Source organism: Takifugu flavidus, chromosome 6 (genome assembly GCF_003711565.1).
Source record: "Takifugu flavidus isolate HTHZ2018 chromosome 6, ASM371156v2, whole genome shotgun sequence".
NCBI classification, from domain to species: Eukaryota; Metazoa; Chordata; class Actinopteri; order Tetraodontiformes; family Tetraodontidae; genus Takifugu; species Takifugu flavidus.
This window is the reverse complement of record NC_079525.1, coordinates 6,924,375-6,946,690: the sequence shown is the minus strand read 5'-3', so window position 1 is coordinate 6,946,690 and position 22,316 is coordinate 6,924,375. Positions and strand designations below refer to the sequence as shown.

General features: G+C 44.6%; 1 protein-coding gene across 1 annotated transcript in view; it reads right to left on the bottom strand.

Annotated features, from left to right (window-relative positions):
- Positions 1-22,316, bottom strand: part of LOC130527240 (voltage-dependent T-type calcium channel subunit alpha-1I-like) — a 103,358-nt gene that overhangs the window by 16,438 nt on the left and 64,604 nt on the right. The window contains 20 exon segments of the mRNA XM_057035510.1: positions 1,224-1,294; positions 2,796-2,929; positions 4,169-4,278; positions 4,769-4,920; positions 5,137-5,329; positions 6,158-6,247; positions 6,319-6,444; positions 6,761-6,887; positions 6,969-7,147; positions 10,968-11,036; positions 11,612-11,735; positions 13,438-13,538; positions 13,980-14,475; positions 14,701-14,771; positions 16,788-16,954; positions 17,125-17,212; positions 18,803-18,958; positions 19,156-19,273; positions 20,541-20,726; positions 21,815-21,966. Coding sequence (XP_056891490.1) covers positions 1,224-1,294; positions 2,796-2,929; positions 4,169-4,278; positions 4,769-4,920; positions 5,137-5,329; positions 6,158-6,247; positions 6,319-6,444; positions 6,761-6,887; positions 6,969-7,147; positions 10,968-11,036; positions 11,612-11,735; positions 13,438-13,538; positions 13,980-14,475; positions 14,701-14,771; positions 16,788-16,954; positions 17,125-17,212; positions 18,803-18,958; positions 19,156-19,273; positions 20,541-20,726; positions 21,815-21,966 — 2,910 coding nt within the window.

The following is a 22,316-nucleotide window of genomic DNA, read 5'->3' as shown; positions in this document are numbered from 1 at the left end:
CTGCAGGATGTAGATGAGGAGAGGATCCGGGCTTCCCCAGATGGGTGCAGGAGGACAGTGAGAGACGTCTCAAACCAGTCTGTGTTTATCAGAATGCTTCACCGGGAACCTCAACTGTGCTTTTGTTGAAGTTGAAGTTTTAACCACAGAAAAAGGAGCAAAAAAAGCCAACAATAAATGTGTCTAAATGACAGACAGGGAGGGGAAGGAAACTATCGATTGTAGCGCTGAAGGAAAATTGTTTGCATACTTCCAACATCAGCTGCTGAGCTGGAGCAGATTTCCATATGTGTGTATGTGTGAAGTTTTCTCCACAAACCTCCTCCTAGAAGGCTTTTCATTAATGTAAAAAGGGTCTTTTTTAAAAGAAAAGATGTAGTTTAGCACAATACACGGCTTGGATGAGCAGAAGCTGAGGAGCAGGGAAACGGCTTCAGATTTGAGAATACAGAGAGTCAAATAAATAAATACAATTAAAAAAGATACTTGTATAAATATATGACTGTGGGCACAGACTCCTCCATCACCTGACTTTCATCAGGAACATCAATCAGTCAACAGATAAAGGTTTTAAAAAATGGGAGGAAATAGAATATTGAAAAATGTTCAGGAATCAGAAGCTGTCATTGATGATGCAAATTTGTTTCTATGACAGAATCCTGTCCTGTTTGATTAGTTGGGCTATTTTTCAAACCAAACACAGCAGTGACCCATTAGTTATCTGGTAGAAATATTTCTGCCGCTCCTCTTTTAATCTGTCTGAATATTCAGATGCAGTTTGGGCTTCTGATGAGGGAAATTGGACGTGATTACTCACTAAACTGATGGAGGCCTAATGACAGTGATTAAAGGAACAACCTGTCACAGAGACACACTCTAGACACTCACTCTGCTTTATGCTTTCTATTTCCAAAACATTGCCTTATGTCTCTTTTTTTAATGAAATCCAGAACTAAGGTGTGTATTCATTTTTCACGGGAGATGAACTTTTCCCAGTAAGAATAGGGTGCAATTAAAACAGGTTAATTTAATAACACCAGGCTGGTTTCTCAGTGCTGGAACAGTATGAGGAAGATGGCAAAAAAGTCATAATTCTCAGGGAGCTTCTGTCCTGGCTGACCGTTTATCATTCCACAAATGTTAATTAAGTTAACTTGTTGTCCTGTAGATAAGCTGGAAATTGTGGGTGTGTGTATGTGTGTAACGAAACATATGAGACACACCTGAGGCAGAGCCTGGACCACGGTGTCCAGCAGAGCTCTCATCCCAGTGGCCATTTTCAGCAGCTTCAGCACTGGAGGGGGAGAACAGAGTGTGAGAGAGAAGGAGGGGTGCAGCTCTGGGGGTGCAACATTGGTCTGAGGTTTTCTGTAACTACACCTCATGTATAGAACAAAAGGACTGATGCAACAGGAAAGCCTGGAGGACACAGATAAAACAGGATGGATCGATGGAGCAGATCCCAGACTCACCATTCGAAATGGGTAAAGATGGTGGCTGGTGGCCGATGGAAATGTAAAATAAATGTATATTAATTCAGTCATATCCTGATGGGAAATGCCTGCAGGGAGGAGGACGGTGGTCAGGTTTGTGGTGGTCATGAGTGATGGAGATGGTTGATCTACTAATGAGTCGATCTAGTTTTTTTGTTACACCCTTTCTTCGTTCGAACTTTAGTCAGAGCTTCATCTCTATGTCCAAGGGGAAAAAACTCTGTTTGCATGCAATACAAATGTACAAAACACAGATAGTGTTAATAGACGGTCTCCAAACATTCATGTAAAAGCTTCATGAGATGCACGGATAGCTGCTCAGAGAGAAAGAGATCAAATTGAACTGTAACGTCATTCCCGTCAGCCTGAGGGGAAGAGATCAAACCCTGCACACAACTTCTCTGTTAAACCAGATTACAACTATTTCAATTAAAACACTATGATGTCGCTCTGGTAAACAGCTAACGCTGTCTATAGCTTGTAAACTCCCATCATATTTTACATAATGAATACATATTAATGTCACTTGTCCTGCATGTGCTGATGATGGTGAAATATTCTTTTCCCCAGAGTCACACAAGTCAATTAACATTAAGGCAGAGGAGGGAAGAGAAAAGAGTAAAAATCACCTGTCGCCTTCAGATTTATCATTAAATACCTCAGTAGCTGGTTAACAACCACAGTCTGCGCCACAATTAGAATATTACTCATGAGTCAGTGGCCCTTCGGCTGCTCTACAGGGACAGAGGGCAACAGATTGAGGACGAGCCTTAAGTGAGATGGATGAAATAACCCTTTATCCTCATCAACGAGATGTTAAGAGGAAGCGGTTCAGCGCAGAGGGCCAACCCTCCATTTTTCCTGTTCTTACAAAGAGGGAATTCTGATTTAGGGAAGAAAGACGCTGAGTCGGGTTCAGCCGAGAGAGAAAAACGGCACCTATTGAGGGAAAGTGTTCATGTTTCATGAAGAAGATATCCTTCAGAATGATCACAGACCTTGATGTGAACAAGCAAAGACAAGACAACAAAGGCACAGACAAAGGTATGACACTGCCTTTAACCCTAAAGGAGGTCAGAGGCCAAACCCTGCAGTTACCGCAGTTACATAGCTGCTTCAAGTTTTACACTTTGAGTTAAGGTTGGAACAGGGTGAGGGATAGCCCTGTGTGTGTGTGTGTGTGTGTGTGTGTGTGTGCGCGCGCGCGTGTGGTGCATGTGTGTGCGTGCGTGCGTGTGCATGTGTGTGTGTGCGTGCGTGTGCGTGCGTGTGCATGTGTGTGTACGTGCGTGCGTGGCGTACCTCGTGCTATCCTGAGTACCCTCATTATCCTGATGATGGTGGGGTTGATGGGGAGGGAGGCATTGCTCTCTATCTCTTCTAGGGTTATACCCATCACTGACAGCAGCACAATGGCCAGGTCCAACTGGTTCCACCTACACAGACAAACACACACACACACACACACCACACACAGACACACACACACAGGTTTTTAAAGGCATAAAGCTGGAGATGAGGTCAAGTCTTTCCTTAGTGAAAGTCACCATTTATATGACTTTACCAATGAATATGAATATTGTACAACAACTGTAAGCTTAATTTAAAGGATTCTCTCACAGGAGACTTGGCAGAGAAAGAGCCGGACATTACCTGAAGGCCACTTCCTGCCATGAATATTTACACGGAGGCTGGCAGAACATTTTTATTGCTACATGAGCTGCTCTTCCTCCCTTTCAGAGCTGTGAAGTGATGACTGCTGGAATATTTCATGATGACCTTGCTTTAAATGACATCATATGCGACAACGTTTGTGGAGGTAGCGGTGAATGATCCATCACAGAAATACACCCGGCCGCTGAGAAAAAGGGGATGAGTCTCTTTAACCTGTTAAGACACTGATCCCAACATTCAAACCATGACTGTGCTGTGATCCAGGAAGTACGGTGGTCCCCGATCTCCCTGGCTGCATTGCTGCCACTGTGGTGTAAACATTGCTCTGATTTCTTCCACAGCTCAGCTAGGGGGACTGAATCTGGGGCAAAAATGGGGATTTTTTTTTGGGAGTTTACCACATTCTCTGTGGAACTGAAGCACCCACACGTGGCAGCATATCAACGTGCCTCATTCAAGGCACAAAGAGGACAGAGATAGAGAAAAGAACTCCATTACTGTGGAGTTTGGAAGAAATATTTTGACTAAAATAGATTGTTTACATGCAACAGAAGAGGAGCGAAAAGAGCATAAACCACAAGCGGCAGAAATATCCGGCAGCGAGTCCTGCAGAACTCCTCTGATTCTAAATTCGGACCTGATTGTATGTGCTGTATCATCTGAAATGATATTCAGCAGCACCACCTGCTCCACGGGGCCGAATTATTCTAGATCCTAGAATATTAGCAGGAGTCCTCTTTTAATGCTTAGAATTTCCAAACAGAGATGTTTTTGTTGAAGAAAAAATAATCTTACAGAGCTCATAATTTTATTTGTGGCCCATGCATGTTGAAGAGAAACTCAACTGATGATTTCTTGCAGTTAAATAATGTCATTTATTAAGAATCAAATGCTTGGATTGGCTGTGCAGGGATTGTTTGTGTATTGGAAATATGACTTCAGAAAGGTCAATAACACAAACCAAAAGCGTCAGAAAACAGCCGAGGGTGTCGCCCCCGTACCTGTCCTTGAAGAAGCGCCGGAAGCCGAAAGCCACGAGCTTCAGTGAGGCCTCGATCACAAAGGTGGAGGTGAAGACGTAGTTGCAGTACTTGAGCGCTGTCTCCAGAGACTGAGACAGGAATAAACCAGACAGTCCATAAAACAAACAGCAGGAAGTTGAAGCTTCAGTAAAATGTTGCTCTTAATCGCTTCCCTTCAACTCCTCAATCAAAGGACTTTTGTGAGTTTGCAGAGGAGGGAAAACATCGTAAACTGACGTAAACGGCCTGTGATTCGTTTGGTGCCTCTGCTCTGCCAATAAATCTCACTTTAATAAAAGAGAGATTAATTAGGACATTGAATGGTGAGGAGGAACAGAGAATGCTCCGGAGTGCTCTGCTAATGAGTCAGATGGAAAATATCTGTTATGATGATAATCAGAAGCTCGTTTCATCACAAGATAAGAGCCTAATCCAAAATTCAGATTTTACTAAACTAATGAACCCATTTGTCAGTTTTACTGAAGTTAAAGCTGTTTAATCAGAAATGTTGAGTGTTTTTACTGCAGCAGGTGCAGCAGGTTGATCTCCAAGTCGTGTTCTAACTCCCCATCCGCTCACCCGGGGCTGGCTGTAGTGCTCCAGAGACATGGTGATGACGTTGATGCAGATGATGAAGGTGATGACCAGGTCTAGGTAGTGGCTGGTGCACAGGGTATGGATGGCCAGTCGGGCTGGACCGTAAGAGGCATAGTAGGGCAGCTTCTGTGCCTCTGGGGACGGAGGAGAGCAGAGGTGAGGCGGAGGAAGGTGGAGGATAAACCAACCACTTCTTCTGATGATGATTTCCTTTTTTTTTCTTTCCCACATATCCATCCTTCCATCACCCAGCTCTGAACCTCCCAGGAGGTTCATGCATTATCCCATCTATTTTAATTGAATCCACCCCCCACCACCTATTCCTCACAACCTGCCTCTCAGGATCTTACTTCTCCTCTTTTTCTCCATGCGCCGCTGACGTTTCTCCTCCCGTCTCCTGGCCTCCTCCACCTCCTGATGCTGCCGGCACTTGTGGAAGTTCTCAACCACAACACCCACAAACATGTTGAGGACAAAGAAGCTGACAATGAGGAGGAAGGAGATAAAATAGAGCAGCATCCATGGGTTGTTGTTGGTGATGGGCTGGAGGAGGAAAAGGAGAAGGACAGAGAACAAAGGTGGTGAAAGATGGAAGCTGAGGTAGAAAATGAAACCGCAGCAGGTTGTCGGATTAAGTCCTGGTTTCCCAGAAAGTCTCTGATGCAAAACTACAGGAAACATGTCACCATGGAAATATTAACATAATAAACAGTAAAGGGCAGAAAACAGCTGCGTCATCATTATCATCATCACTAGCTGCAGCAGTTTTTAACTTCAATAACATTGTCAATTTGCAAGGATATAATAGGCAATAGGAGATCGTAATAGAAATTATTAATACAAAGAAAAAGTCTATGGTCTACTTCAGAAGATTACACAGGCTTCTGGCAGCCTTTTGATGAAATAAAGCACTCAATGACTGAACCGTCCGAATCTCCTGGCGCTGCCAACAGCAGCAAGAAGAAAAAAGGAATGATGGGACGGCTCGGCTGTGGAGCCGGTTATTGCAAGGAGTCATTACGGGAACAAAATTCAGGTTGGGGTGCAGTGAAACCGGAGATGAGAGTCAGATTGTCAATTTAGAGCAGTGTTGAGTGTAGAAAGCAGAGTGCAAATAGGATTAGTCATTCAGTGTCGGACTGGAGGAGGATAACCAGCCGGAATGGTGGCGTCTCCGTAGATTCCCAGATAATCTCCATCCTAAAGGAGATCAGTTCACATTGTTGATGCCGCAGGATTATTTCTCATGACACTAGATTGATGCCACCATATGAAGGTTATAACACAAATCAAGCGAGTTTTCCTGCTGATTGTTAGTAGACAAAGCTGCTTCTGTTGTACTGATCATGTTTATCTCCAGGCTTTTGTTACCTGCTGGTCAATTCCCACAGCATCCAGGCCGTGGTACATTATGTTGACCCAGCCGTCCTTTGAGGCCAGTACAAACAGGGACATGAGAGCCTGGAGGAGACACACAAATGGACTGTGTAAGGTCAGTCTTCAGAAACACCATCGGCTTTCATCTCTCGCACCTGTCCGAGGTTGTCGAAGTTGTATTTGTGATGAACCCATCGGTAATTGGCAGCCAGACAGTCGGACTTGTTGGTGATGTTCTTCACGTCGAAGCCCACGCAGTAGTAAAACTTCCCTTTGAAGAGCTGCGAAGGCAAACACACACAGCCAGATGAGAAACAGAAGTGAGCTTCGATTGGCTGAAGTCGTGCCAACGGCAGGCAATTTGTGTAGCGCATTGAGCGTCGCTCGGATGCAGCGCTTGATGTCGTGAGAGTTTTCTGTTTTATTTCTCACTGAACTCAGTGAAGCTGTTGAGTAATGTTGAATCTGATGTGGAGGAAAGGGTGAAACAGATATAAAATTAAGCTCCTGCTCATAAAAATCTACTCGTGGTTCTTCCCTTCTTCTGACATTTATGTTGTTTTCTGCTGAAACCGGTACAGGAGGTAGATAACAGACCTGGACACCAAGAATGCCAAAGATGATGAAGAAGGCACAGCAGATTAAGACGATGTTGCCGATGGGCTTGAGGGATGTGATGAGTGTCTCCACGACAAGCTTCAGTCCTGGTGCCCTGCTGATCACCCTGGAGGGCAAAGAGATAGGAAAGATGATAAAAAATGGAAAGAGACTCTTCAAAAATAAATAAAACAGTTACCCTCCCAACCTGAGGGGGCGCAGCGTCCTGAGCAGCCTGAGAACACGGAGGACTCCCAGGATTTTTGCTCCGCCCGCCATGGACACCACGATATCAATGAGGGACACGAAGACAAGGAAACCATCCAGGATGTTCCAGCTGCTCCTGAGGTAGGCTTTCTCCCCCAGGTAGAGACCCATGGACACCACCTGAAGACAGATTCTCATATTCTGTAAATGGTTTCAAAGGAACGGCAACTGGGCACTGGGACAAGACAGTGGGGGGGACAAAAGTGGGAAACAAGGGGACACATTTAAATAAAATGAAGTATTCAAACGCAGCAGCGGCAATCTTTGAGACACTTTAGCTTCATGGTGTCCCTGCAATGATCAACCCACAGAATTAAAGCGCTGCATGAGGGCTTATCAAGCCTTTATGTGGAGGCTGCATTTTGCCCGACTGTTTTGTGATGGAGGGAAAATTCTGTCATTACAAAAGAACTCGAAAGAGGGTTTTACCATCTTTATCCCGCACATTTGTGCTGACACTGCACTCTGCCATAAATCCTCTTAAATCAAACACACTCTAAAGTCTCAAAGCTGTCTGACACATCAGCTCCACAGAGACGTCCAAGAGTGGAAGCGAGACCTCCTCATTGTGCCCTGGTGGGGCACCAGTAAATATTTAACATAATCACACTTTTATGGAGTCTGCAATTATCCTAGTATATTTTTCAGGGCTTTAGAGAGACTTTGGGAGTCAACCTGGAGGTTCTTAGAGGTCAGGGGAGACTAATGAGAAAAGTTACTGGTTTTAGTGGGACAAAGAGGCTAAACTGGGATCAATCAATCCAGGTAACACCATTTAGACACTTTTGGCTGAGCAGAGGAGGAGGAGAAGGGAGACGGGAACTTTGTGAACAGACACGATTGAGTGGCTGGAGATTAAAAATTGTGTGGAGACTGTGAGATAGCTATCGAAGGTCGGGGTGGCAGAGAAAAGCAACAAAGCTAATGGAATCAAAGCGTAGAGGATGGAAGAAAAGCTGCAGATGTTTCCACATCATCTGGGCTGTAGAGCAGGAGGCACGATGACGTTGTGGAGTATCTGACTCTTTCTTAAGATCTATTTGGAATAAAAAGTCTCCACAGCTTCTTCAATACTGAACTCCAAGACGGTCGCCACAGCAACACAAAGAAAGTGAAAAAAGGGTTTAAAGGACGGGAGCTGGTGATTGTTAGGGAATCACTTAAATAATGTACAGGCTCAGAAGCAGAAGGTGAGAAAGCAGAATAATAAAGAAGACCGTAAAAGGGTGGCAAAGCCGACACCAGTGTAGAGAAACAAAAGAAGCATCACTGTGCAGACAAGGAAACAGACGCTGATTCTAGTGTGGGTCCAAAACCCTCAGTGTATTAAGACACATCATCGTTCCTGGCGTAGCACAGATCTCAGCTCTGTCACATTGGATACGACAGGCCTTTCGTCATCTTTCAACCAGCTGCACAGCCAGCTCCAACACGCAGACACTGATATTAATAGCAGCCCGAGATTCTGAAGCACCCTTGGGAGTATCGGCCTGCTGCGCAGCCTCCATTAAGCAGATCAAACAGTGCTGTGATAAAACATGATACACGGGGAATCAATGGCAGGTCGCTGCCATCAGTGCTATCATCAAAATCTGCTAATCTGCAACAGGATCAGCTGACCTCATTGTTGCAGTGGGAGACAGTCACAATCACATTCAAAATCCATGTACTGCACAGCACTTTGCAAGTTACAGCCTCGAACCACTAGACCGAAATTGTTCAAGTTAGTGAGTGATGGTTTTTAAACTATTCCGGGCCATTCATCAACTGTTAGCCATTAAAACCAGTAAGGAACGACTTGATAAAGGAGTAGTTCAGACCGCCCAGTCATTCTTCAACTTTGAATTTAACATCATTCTTTGGTTTCATTTCCTGCTTTAATTGCACGACAGGGCCCAACACAGTTTTGGAATATTTAAATTTTTATTTCTGTCTTTTCGCATGTTATCACTGCTATTTTTAGATTCTGTCACATTTTCTTACAAAAAAACCCTCAAAAAGTTTTTGTTATCGAGTTCTGTCCTCCTTGATAGGCAAAACGCTAAGTGCTTGTAATCCTCTCGTGAAAATAAAGTCATGTTCTACTGGGATTTAATGGGCAATGTTAAGGTTCAGCGCACACAGCCAAACTCAATTTCTTTGCTGCTGCACACTAATGATCCAGTTAGCGAAACGTTAATTATCATATTTCAGGCTTTATTCTAGGAGTGCGCTATGCTTTTCTGCTGTGGCAAATTTTAGCTGCCTCCCGTGAAATTCTGGGTGTAGCAGCCTAACAAAGCGCCTCAGGAGTCTGGAAATGTGTGAAGAACTGACAACTGAACCTCAGCCACCTATTCCTTCTCCAGCTTCAAAATACAGGCTAAAGTCTGAGGTCAGTGGTGTGCAGGGTTGTGTGTGTGTGTGTGTGTGTGGGTGTGTGTTTGTATGTGTGCGTGTGTGTGTGCAGGAAATGAGGCCTTCTCCGTGATGCCTTAGAGATACAAGCTTAATTAATTAGTGTTCCTGAGAGACAGACTGGCAAGGCCGGAACAGCATATAAAGAGCAAATGGACAGGGATGAGAAGATGAGGAAGAGGAGAAGCGATGGGAGGAGATGAAGACACACGGAGGGCAGCTGGGCTACATCGGCCCCGTTATGACACAAACATGACTGCAGGGCTTGATTATCTTAGCTGTCCAGGAAAGAAAACCTCACATCGGTCCGCTTTCTGACAGCGTCTCACTGCTTCATATTCATGAGAAATACTCCAGAACAAAAGGGAGAAGGTCCAAGTGAAACGTGAAAGCACGCAGGTTTGACTATGATGAAACCATGTTGAAGAAAAGGCGTCAACTGTACGCGCCTTCATCTTTCAAGTCCTGTCTCGCCACATGGGAAGAACGATTTCACCTTTGTGTTCCAGTAAACATCTCAATGATCCAAACGGATTTATGTTGTTGACAAATGAGACCAGGCTCATCTGCACGCACCAATCGTTCATGTTCCAGCGGCTGCAGCGGTCACACCTCTGATCGCAGCGCAAGCGGAGGCGTGCACGCCGCAGTGCAGCCAGAGATGAGATGGGGAAGCGAGCAGCTGCCTGGAGTTTGGCTCTGAAAATGAAGTAGATAACAATGGTGCGCCCATGATTGAATTACCCACAGCGAGACAAAAGAGCCGAGCTAGTGATAAGAGACGCAAAAATTTAATCGTGAGCAGCTCAGGGCGGCGATGTGAGCGATCGGAAGACCGATCGGAGGAATGGAGGTAAACAAGGATCCAGGCAGCAGATGGAGGAGGAAAAGTTCAACCCGAGGCCAGAGGCACGTCACTGCCCGGATGTGGAGATGATCTGTATTTCACAGTGGTGTATCAGTAGGATGGTTCTAATGGAGACACAATGTCCTTAATAATGGCCGATGGCCTGTCTTCTGGGCATCTGATTAGATGAGGAAAACCGTGTGTGTGTGTGTTTGTGTGTGTGTGTGTGTGTGTGTGTTTATTGACAGGACTGTCCAGGATTAGCCAAAGGCGAGATGAAGACAGAGAGAGCGCTTTCTAATTAACTTCATTGTCTTGCTGAGCAGCTCTAATGGAACGTTACAACTCTGCTGTCAGGAAGCAGGAACTGAAAGATCTGCACAGTTGGAGCAGAAAAAGGAGGGAAAAGGAGGGAAAAAGGAAGGATTATGTCAGGAAACTGCTTCTGCAGATCTTCAGGAGTGATTTTTTTGTGAAATGTCGCAACCACAAACTTGAGGGAAAATCTGTGGAGGAGAATTTAATGGACTTTGGTCAATTCAAGGAGTGACTGATGAAAGAGGGAAGATGAAATAATGCCGTCAGAGGCTTGAGTGAGATGATGAGGGGATGAAGCGGAGAAAGGGAATGAATAATAGAGAGGAAGGTGGAGATGGGGGACAGAAAGAGATGAAAGAAGAAAAAAGGATGTTTTACCTTGACGGTCATCTCAGCCACAAAGATGGTGGTGAAGATATAGTTGGAGATTGTGAGAAACACCCTCTCCTGGTTCAAAAAAATGACAATTAAAAGAGTGAAAGAAGAGCAGGACAGCAATTTTCTCCATCCTCCTGAACAGATATTTGTTGCTCTGGTTCGTTATTCACCATTAAATCTCGAAGCCGAAGTTCAAAGAGCTGCAGAGCGTTAACGTGAACTCTCGAAATGTGTTTAAAACACCTTCTGCTTGTGGAAACGTGCTCGATATCAGAATCCAGCTCCAAGCCCACAAGCCACTGATGCAGGAGCTCCAGTATAATCAAATTGCTCTTTCATCCATCATTTACAGACGCATTTTACCAATTTAGATTTTGCTTTCAAATGAGAAGCAGCTTGTTGAGGGACCAAAATCATCTGCAGAGCCTGATTTAATACCACAGACCCTCAAATAATGTGATGATATGCTGCATCATGACATCATCATCCTCATAAATCATCAACATAAATCACATATTGCTACGCTGAACGGGCTCCTATTGGTACCGTTGATTTGATCCAAAGGAGAAACTGCGGCACGAAGGATCAATAAAGTTTGATGTGTTGTTGCAGAATATGGAAAAGATTTAGGGAAATGTACTTACTACACTGCCTTGGAGTATCTTCGGCCTCTCCAGGGCCACCGTGATGCAGTTGAGAAAGATAAAGACCAGAACCACGTAGTCAAAGAGCTTGTGGGCGATTATGGACTGGCAGAGCAGCCGGAACCTGGAGGTAAAGAGAAGAGGGCATAAAACTAAGGATAGATGCACCAATGTGACAGTAGATTCCATCTCTCAGCGCTAGGATGGCCCAAACCACGTAAAATAACCTTTAGTTTTCAGAGCCGCTGCCCTGCAGTGACTCATGCTGGAAGCTAAATGTGTGATTAAATAGGCCCAGATTGCAAGTGGGAACACAAACAACTCCATCTAGCACACGTGTTAGTAACTGTAGCCCTTTCACTTTGGTTTTGTTCAACCATTATCAAATAAATACGTTTTTCATTATTGTTTCTTCCCCAATGACTTTCACAACCTTTAATGTCAGGCACTCAGCTCTGTGTGACCATTTTATTTTCTGTCCAAAACAGGAGAGGAACGCAAGCAATTAACCCTCATCTGACTAAGGTGGTGGAGCAGATGAACCAGAAACCGGAACAGAACATTTGAAACCAGAAAATGTAGGGAAAAGGAAGGATTGACACACGTATACCTGCCTGAGTCCACAGTTAAAACCAAGGTCTCTGCTCAGCACAACTACATCCAGCTTTCTGCTGTAGGCTGTTCTGCCCTGATCACAGGTGAGTCAGGAGGATAGAGGCTACTTTTTGTTTAAATGTTTGAAAATGACAATAAAAAATCCTGTCATCTCTAAAAATTGGCCATGTCTTCAACTTTGGTGGCTGATCCTAGTTTGTGGCTAGTAGAAATACAAGTACAAAAGTCTCAGCAACCTCATGAGTGACATCTGTACATTAGGTCCTGTTCCACAGATATTTTGCAGATATTTGCAGTACTGCTCTGTTTCTGGCTCCATATCCAGCATGGCAGCCCCCGAGAGGCCACTAAAGCTCATCTGGCACCTATAAAGAGGACAGAATTTACCTACTGTTGCTCTTGATCTCTGGCTGCAGGAATCAATGTGCTAATGTGGCTGCTGAGGACACTGTCCCTTCAGCTATCGGATCCAAATCTGGCAGACCGCCCCATCCACATTGATCGTGACCTGGTGTGGGAACCTCGTCCTGCCTGAGATGCAGCTTCTCTCCTTGGCTTGATTCCATCTCTGTCTGTCCAATTTAGCTTATATTTCTCATTAGTGCGCGAGCTCATATGCTCTCACCTACACTCAGACGTAAACGGCGTAACGAGGCATAAACAAGGCAGCGATCTGCATATGCTCCTACGCAAACACGCAGGAACACTACACACTTTGTGGCCTAACACCACCAACACACACAGCCCTTGCATGACAGATGGCACCTGCCAGGATGCCAAAACACAGCCCCCAGTCCCGGCTTCCCTTGAGTGGCCATCAGCACACGGGGAGTCAAGTGAATGAGCGATTGGATGACTGAGCCATTTTTCTTTGGTGTTGCGTTCAGGGGTGTTTCTGCCAGCAGTGCATCGACAGCTGGAGAAAACAGAATGACACAAACAAAGAGAGCACCCACAACTGGGAGGCCACAGTCAATAAGACTGTCTAGAATAACAAAAAGAAAGACGGAAGGACGTGTTGACATCACTAACGAGCCATCGGAGAAGGCAGAAGACAGCTGAGTGTGAACAAACAAATGGGTTGACTGCTGCTCCTGCCTCCATCTTCTGGATCAGGACAAAAAGCTGAACATTTGTTTCTGTAGGCGCTGACAGGCTTGAAGGAAATCCTCTGCTGTAAACTGTCCATAGGAGGAAGACACTCAATTTACCCGTTTTGTGGGGAAAACAGGTAGACGGACCAGTCCTCTCTGGTCTCACACCAGTCGGGCTTGTACACCTCTATCATCTTCTGGATGCGGAAGCACAAACTCTGGGGGAAGGATGAGAAAAAGAGAGAGAGAGAGAGGAGGGATGAAAATTCATTCATCTAAGCATGTTTAACTCAATGCTGGAGCAGCTAGCAGCTTTAAGAGGAGGAGAATTTGCACGACCTTTGACCTCTACCAGTTTTGTTTTGATTCACCCACCTTCAACTTGAGTAAAAACTGTTTAAACATTGCAGTAGGACCACTCAGATTTAATCATGACGCATTCTGTATGCCAGGAAATTCCATAAATTGACTGAAAAAGCCACTAAAGCAGTTACATAATGTAATATTCTGGCCCGGTTGAACACCTACCCCCACCACAATTCTCATTTACATTCTCAGTAGCTCTCAGTAGTAAGCTCCAAGCAGCAGCTGTAAAGCTCCTCTCTTAATCTTGACCAAATCTATATCCTCAGAATAAGTGTTTTGTTTCAGGGACTCACATAATCTGTTTCTTCGTCCAGATCTGCACGATCTTTACGCGCGTTGACCTGTGGGAAAACCTCAGACATCAGCCGAGTGTGAACACCCGGCGTCTTGCCATTACAATCCCGGTGCCCCCCTCCCAGTCCACTTCCAATCCCAGAGCCTCCGGTGACAGAGCCCCCGGCACCACACCCGCTCCTCCTCCCAGTATCTGGGTGGAAGGGTGGGTGACCTGGAGGTTGTCCTCCAGCGCGGAGAAGCTCTGGGAGCTCCAGGGAAAGGGCCCGTCGATCCCTCCTCCTAGCAAAGTGTCTGGACAGCAGCGGAGGTGGGGGCGGGTGATGTTTGGATAGAGGATGGTGAGAGTGGGAAGGATGAGTGAGGAGGGACTCTTGTTCTGCGGAATAGGGGTAAGAGTGGGGGGAGCAGCTGCTGCGCACGCGCAGACTTCCTCCTACAAGTGGAGCCCCTCCAAAGCCGTAACTCCTCCGACCCAGACTGTTTGAGCTGGACCTGCAAAACAGGAGGTATCAAAAGGTGGAAGTTTTAAATATTGATGAACAACTTGCAAAGTATAAATAGAGTTCATCAACAGACTCTGGTGCTCTGTCGTTAAGTTAATAAGATTGACAAACTCTGAAGAAGATTTGATGTTTGTTTCCAGGTTGTTTAATTAAGGTTTAATGAGGACATTAAGAATTCATTACCTGAAATAACCCTCCTAACATAATCACTTACCTGCGACTCCATCCTGAATGTGGAGGGAGAGGGCGCCCCCAGTTGTGGTAATTGGAACTGCGGCCATGACGCTGAGACAAAGATATTAAATTAATTAAAATGAATTAGCATTCGTTTGATTTTAGCTAATTCCTGTTTAAGCTTCAGTAATGGAATCAGTGAAGCATCATTTGATTTATAAATCTTTGAAGAAAGGTATGTCCAACAAAAACACGTGACAAATTCCCAGGATAAATTACTGGAAAAGTTAAAAAATCAGCATTAAAAAGCTTTTCATATTAGCCTGCTGACATTGAGGTAAATCTAAAGTGCCTGGAGTAACAGTTTTACTCAGAGGAGGAGAACCTGTTCTGTTTGTTTCCACGTGTCTAATCCTCTCATTGTGAGATGTAATTACATATATATAGGAGAGCTACAAGTCATCAGTCACAGCCTGAGCTCATACACCCGAGGATATGCGTCAGTCTCGATAGAAACTGCAGTGAATCGTGCACGTTGGCTATTAAGTAAGAGCAGAACCTACACAGAGCAGCGCTGCCGTTCACTCAGGAGGAACCATAAACCTCTCTAGACCCACACTCCTCTGTCAAAATCATTTGTTCCTCTAATAGGCTAAGTATGAACAATGCAATCTTGCACGGTTTCTTTTTTGTCTTAGTTTGTCAGCATCTCCCCTTAATCCGCTAGCTGCCTGTTCCCTGAATAGACAGTGAAAAGGTGGGTCTCTTGAGATGACACGGGGGTAGTAAACATAAAATAAAAGATGATAAAACAGTTGGTTCACCAAAACCGAACAAACCATGGTCCAACCAATCACCGACGAGATGGATGGGGGAGGGGCATGTGGATATAAATCTTGATTTACAATTCGCATAGTGCACCTTTAAATCATTTACTAAGAGCAGTAGCATTAGTTGAAGGTGATGATGAGGCTGTTTCTGCTCATCTCTTCTAGCTAGGAGGATTTGGAGAAGAGGACGAAACTCCACCCTTAAGAAGAGGAAGAGACGCCATTGTGAAAAAGAGGAGACTCCACTGTGATTAAGATGAGGTTCCACCGAGAGGAAGAAGAGACTGCACCGTGTGTTGTTTCTTGATCACCTCAGAGGTCACAGTGGTGATAACGCCTTAACAGCAGCTCATCATCCATTTCACTTCCACTTGCTTTTGTCATTGCAATTCATCTCACTTCCTGTCTGCATCTCCGTGTTTTCTATGCTCTTCTCTTCTAAATTTTCTAACCGGAAAAGGTCCATTACGAGTTGCAGTGGCACAAGTTGTCTCGCTTAAAGTCCACAGTATTAAAATAGCTGCTCCATTACAGCATCGAGGTTTGGTTGTATGCATGACATCACAGATGAGCAGAAGATGAAGCACAGGCAGTTCACTAAAAGTGTTCAGAAGATAGATGTTTCAACTCAAATGGTGCTCTAAAATTCATTTCAGAATTATTAAATCTTCAGCAAAACTCATAAGCTCACCTCACACTGTTAAATAAGGAGGTATCTTGTCATTGTATCTTCATTTTGGAGCGACTGTGACTCTGCTTAAGGTCAGCTCAAGGTGGCCGACCACTCAGACCAGTCAGAGGAAGAGCAAACAGTCAAAAAATCTCCTGAAATATCCACACATGTAGCCTGACACCTGACATTTTCCTCTGGAGCCAGGTTTGTTTGCTCAGGGAGCAGCGCTGTTAAAACAGTGGTGCCCGACTTGCTTGAAAACGCACTTGATCCTTGGTAATTGCATTTGACTGCTCAGTAACAGTTGCACTGATCCTTAACTGGGGTCCAAGATTATTAAAATGTTATTAAAAGCTGATGTGCTGTGGTGTAGATGGGTGACGAGGCGCATCATTAGCTTTTTGTGGCTCTATTAGCTGTCCTGGTAACTACTGATAGTTGTTGCCAAAGTGTAGGCAAAAGAATTATTCATGGCTGGCTCCTTCCTCTGTGGTTGTAAAGAACAGCATGTTTTTAAAGGAATTTTGAAAGGCAGGAACTCTGGAAAATGATTTAACATGTGATTTGCAGCATTTGAAGAGAATCCCTTGATGTTGGGTGTGAACCCAGTCTGGGATTACGTACTAAAGAAAGGGAGCGTCTCTCCAGGCTGCTCTTGCCGAGGCTCATCACGCTGCTCTTCCTCGAGTCCACAGTGACGCTCCGCCTCTCTGAAGAGTAGGACCCCCTGGAACTAGAACAGCCGCCTAGCTCCAGATGGCCATTTGGTGTCAGTGTGCAGATCCTCGGGTCTACAGAAAGAGTGGAGGAAGAAATCCTACATTACTCTTTTCTGAGCGTGGCTCTCCACGTTCCAGGATATCTCCCTGGCAACGTGTCTCAGGGTGCTGTTGGTTATCTCTGAAGGTTGATCATCCTGGCTGATATTAGTACAAAAAGAATGAATATGTGTTCAGCTTACCAGACAGCTTTATCGAGTCGTGCTTCTCACTTTCATCAAAGTTGGAAGAAGAGCGGTCGTCATCGGAATAGGAGCGGTTAGCATCTCCCTAGCGACACAAGAGGTTTAGAAATAATTACTCAGGACATCTTAATGTGCAGTGAAACACTTTGTGACCACAGGGTTAGAGTTAGAGCAATCGACTGGACCAACATCTACCTATGACTCAGTTCTCAGTTCCTGTATTAAAATAATCAACTTCACAATCTCCGAAAGGTTCAGGAGCAAAATGCTTTGTGTTTATTCCACATTTAGGTTGGCTGTCTCCTGACCTCTCTCTACCTCACCCTTTCCCCCTCCCTCCTGTGCCAGCTTCTCCTGTAGTTCCAGTGGTGTCTTGTTGTGTTCTTGAGCTTTATATCCAGACCTCTGGTGATACTGATCTGGATGTGGTTGCTTGGACCCTGGGCTTCATTAGTATTCAGCCCTGGATTGTGATAAAACTCTTTGGCCTTTTCTGATGTTCCTGTGGTTGAAGGTTCAGGATGCAGCGGAGCCAATAAGCCAGAGAACGTGTCAATCGCAATGACGTAGAGAAAGATGAGGCTGTTTGAGTTTGACATTTCAGAAGGATCAATCAAAAGCTGGCTGATTAGTGTCAGTTTCCTCTTCAATTGGCAGATCGGAGCTTCATCTCACACAGGCGCTAATGTTTTGATCAGTGCACGGAATCAATCAACTACATGGCGGTTTTGTGCCGATACATCAAGGAGTTTGATAGTCGGCAGCAGACAAGCCTGCCATGTTTTCAGTGAGTGTTTTATGGAGATGGCACTTTACCTAAATGCGCAGCTTTATGACTGCTTTCAGTCCCTTTCGAAGCTACTTTCAACAATTGGAGAAGAATGATGTCTGGTGAAGAAGATCAGCCAGAAGAAATATAGCTGAATATTGTAGTATAGGAATACATTGTATAGTGTATCCACTCAGGAACACCAAGGGAGCAACAGAGGCAATGATCCTGGAAAACAACCCCCATTTGTCATTTTTCAGCGGTTGCTAAACGCTGGCAGCTGTGGTTGCCAGGTACCACACATAATAGCATCCTCCTTACGACACCTTTGGTAAAAAGATAAAAGCATTCAGAGCAGAATGATCTTAAGACACCCGCAGACATTTAAAATACACATGAATGTCTTCCTTTTGTGTCTTTGCTCTGAGATGCTTCATCATTTGTAACTGCACACGTCCTTCTGCTCAGCCCAGTCTTTATGAAAATCAATATGTCACAGACGCTTGGGATTATTTTAGCTATGAAGGTCAGCTGCAAAGGTCAGAGTCCTCAATCCTTGAGAAACTCAGACAGATGGATGGTCAGCTGTCCATCCGGCAGAGAATGAAGAAATGACGGATAGTGGGAAGCAACTTTTATAACTCACACAAACACCAACAGGCGATCTGAAAGACTAGATAAAACACATTGCTTGAATTGTATACACGCTCATGTTGATTTGTTTTTTGTAACAAGTACTACTGATACTGTGGAAGGTTGCAACTCATATAAATGATAAGAAGATCCACACACTGTCCCAATTGTTGATGTGAATGCAATTAAGTGAATGTAAAATGAAGTGTAAAATCAACATCGGGGCTTTATGAGGTCACATAAGGAGTAAAATGCGGTGACAAGCTTGTTTACCTCTGCCTGAAATCCTTCCACCAAGATCGCCACCAGCAAGTTAAACAGGACATAGTTGCCAAAAGTCATGAGGGCCACAAAGTAAAGAGCAGCTAGTGGTGACGTGGCGGCCATACCGTTGTACAGAACCACGTTCCAGTCCTCCTGCGTCAGAATCTGTGGAAATTTACATGATAGGTCCAGAGAATACGAAGATTAGTGTTTCAGATCAAGGAACGGAAAAAATGGGTGTTGTATTGAATGTTAATTTGCACGACTGTTGCCTGCATATAGATAGAAATGTGACAAGTACATTTATCATGCGTAGCAACTCATTTTGTTTAGTTAAAAGTGAAAAAAAGAAATATTGTTACCTGGAAAACAGTAACAATGGCCCAGAGCAGAGAGTCAAAGTTCTTCCGATCCGGTACCGTGTCCCCCGTCTCTGTTTTGATACTGAACTTACAGCCAAAGATGTGCATCCCGAGAATGCTGCAACACAACAGCATAGCAACAGATCAGGCTAGCAGACAGCACATCAATGTTTTTTAAGGAGCTTTATGGATATCAAAGGCTGTCTCATCATAAACAACTGAAAACCTTCATTCATATGAGGAGCAAAAAGATAACAAACATGGAGATAAAAACGGTGAGGGCAGTTGCTGCTGGCTTCAGAAAGACTCAAGTCCTTCAGTTGCTTTGCCAGCAAACAAAACACTGCTCTGGAACATGATGACCTTCCTGTTAAACATGCACAAAGCACCTGGAATCGAACTGGGCAAACAGGCAAATTCATAAATGACCTTCTAATAGACAATTTGTTGTCTATTAGAAGGTGAAGTGTCCATGTTTCTTACAGGGAATGAATAAAGCCTCACTGTGACGGATCATTTAGGCCAGTGGTCTCAAGCTCGCGGCCTGCGGGCCAACTGCGGCCCCCGGGACAATAGTTTGTGCGCCCCACCTTAATATGAAAGTTTAATGTTAGTGCGGCCCGCGAGTTTGATATGAATGGCACTTTACAGTGTTTTTTGCAGAGCTGAACGAACCTACCAATCACGGTGGGGTATATGGCTGTCAGGGGCGGGACATCGGCCGGGCATGTTCGCAAATTCGTGACATTACACCTCCTCTCTTAGAGGACCAATCACAGCCCAGGCGGCGTCCGAAAACCAATGAAATAGCGACGCAATAGCGGGTTATCATAGCTCCGAATACATCTCGGAGCCTCTCTTAAACAAAACGTGAAGTAATTTAAAATAGTTTTTATTAATGCTGCCACATACGTAGTTTATTGAAATATTTATATTACTGAATATAGATTTTCACAATGTTAAGATAAAATGGTAGGGACTATTTTGTATTCCCACCCCTATGCCCATGGTGTGTGAGTGTGTGTGGGGGTGTGTCGGCTAAACACTGAAACAGAAACTTCAGTGGTACCAAAGTGGAATTATATATATTACACAGTCCCAAACATGTCACATGCCTGCAGTGAAGAGAAAGGTAGGTGATGAGCACAGACAATTTCTATTTTTATTATTATTATTATTGATTGAGTGAATTATTCTCTTATTCATTCTTAAGTTGTTTATTTATTTTTCCATCTTATTTTGTGTTTAAAAATAAAGATATTTGAGAACATTGGAATGTTTTGATCAGAGCATTTCTTGTGGAAAACCCGATGTGGCCCAGACTCTGCCTACAGCGGCCCCGAGGAAAATTGAGTTTGAGACCACTGATTTAGGCTAATCCTCACCTGAAGATGAAGATGAAGAGCATGAGCAGCATGCAGAAAGTGGCCACATTGTCCATGGTCTTCATGAGCACCACTAGTTGTCTCCTCAAGGCCGGCATGAACCTGACCAGCTTCAGGACCCTGAGCAGCCTGAAGGTCCTCAGCACAGACAGACCTCCGTCGGACTGGCCAACAATCTCGCACACACTTAGGAGAAAAACAGGCAGAGCTGAGAGATGGAAGCCAAAGACCTGAAAAAGCACCAAATCTAGAGTGGCATGAATAAATGGGAGCCCTCTCCTGATCAGGGCTGCAGTGGTGGTCTCATCTGGAGGACCATCAAGCAACGGTGCCACTCTTGCTTATGTTTTGCAAGAAGGGAGGCTGTCAGCTCCTATAATGCTGCTGTGAGTAAGGATCTGGGCTTCAAGGTTTCTTTATTTCTGTCCTCCACATTAGACAAAGGCAGACTCAGACACCCAAAACCAGACGGACTCCTTTGAAACCCATTAACTCCTCCCAGCTCGCTCAACATACGTTTTAACCAGCCTCATCCGGGGTTAAGGTGCCACGTCAGGCTTGTGTTTGGGACAGTATAAATCAAACTGAGTTTAATACTTTCTTAATTGCGACAGGAAAAAGTTTTGATCTCTGGCAGAGTTTTGTGGTGCTTATCACGAGAGTTATGCTCAAAAGAACAGTCAGGTTTTACAGATATGCGTCCTGCAGCGGGCTGCTTATCAAAGCTTTCAGAACGGCATCAGAACAGCATCGGCAGCGATTGAATAGGGGCACTTTCAGGGAGCAAACTCTGAATGCCTATCTGAGAACCTTCACATAGATGAAGGGAGGCACATTTGTAATGGAGGCAGATAAGGTGACAGATGCAGATACGTTCAATCAACAGCTTCTGTGACGGGGCTGCACATTTGATCTTGCTCAGTTTTAGCAGCTTTGATGCATATTTGATCCCATCATAATGGGGGAAACAGACAAAGACACTCAGCCAAATGAGTTGGAAAAATGGCAGACAGATCAAAGGTAGAATGATCACCTGAAGCCGCAGGCTCACAACAAAAGACGGGAAGGTGTTTGCTGCTGTCTGCCCGCTTTGGCATCCAAATATATACAGGTGGTACATTTCAGTAAATGGAGAGTGGGATTGACACCCTGGCAAAGACCAGCATAATTTACGCAGCAGCTCTGGATCTGAATTATTTGGTCTTCCAATCTCAAACCCCCTTTTGTCCTACTGCTACTGCTCTATATTAAAGATGTGTGCTTCTGGTAAATACCTTATAATGACAATCACTCCATCAAAGACATTATAGGGGTTCCTCAGGTAGCTGAAAGAGCCAAAGGCTGTCAGTTTGAGGATCATCTCCAAGGAGAACATGCTGGTGAAGACGATGTTGCAGATCTCCAGGACATTGGTAAGTTCCTCCGGCTGACAAGGCAGAGTGACCAGATACTCAGATTAGAAAACATGAAAAAATTACAGGAAAAAAAAGGATTGACAAAAAAGGATTTTGGCTTCATCTGGCCAGCTTGTACAGGACACAGTCCAACCATATCCAATCCAATGTATGATTGGATCTCTGGGTTTTTCACCTCCTAACAAAGCGAGGAACAAGAAAATAAAGTGCAGCACATTTCCTCTTATTAATTATGTATGCTGCATGAGTTGTTATAAAAGGTGCCACTGTTGCCACCTTAGAGAAAAAGACGGATGTTCCTCCCGGCGTCGGTTCTGATGTTGAACTGTAAATCCAGGCAGTGACTCTTATTGATGTTCTG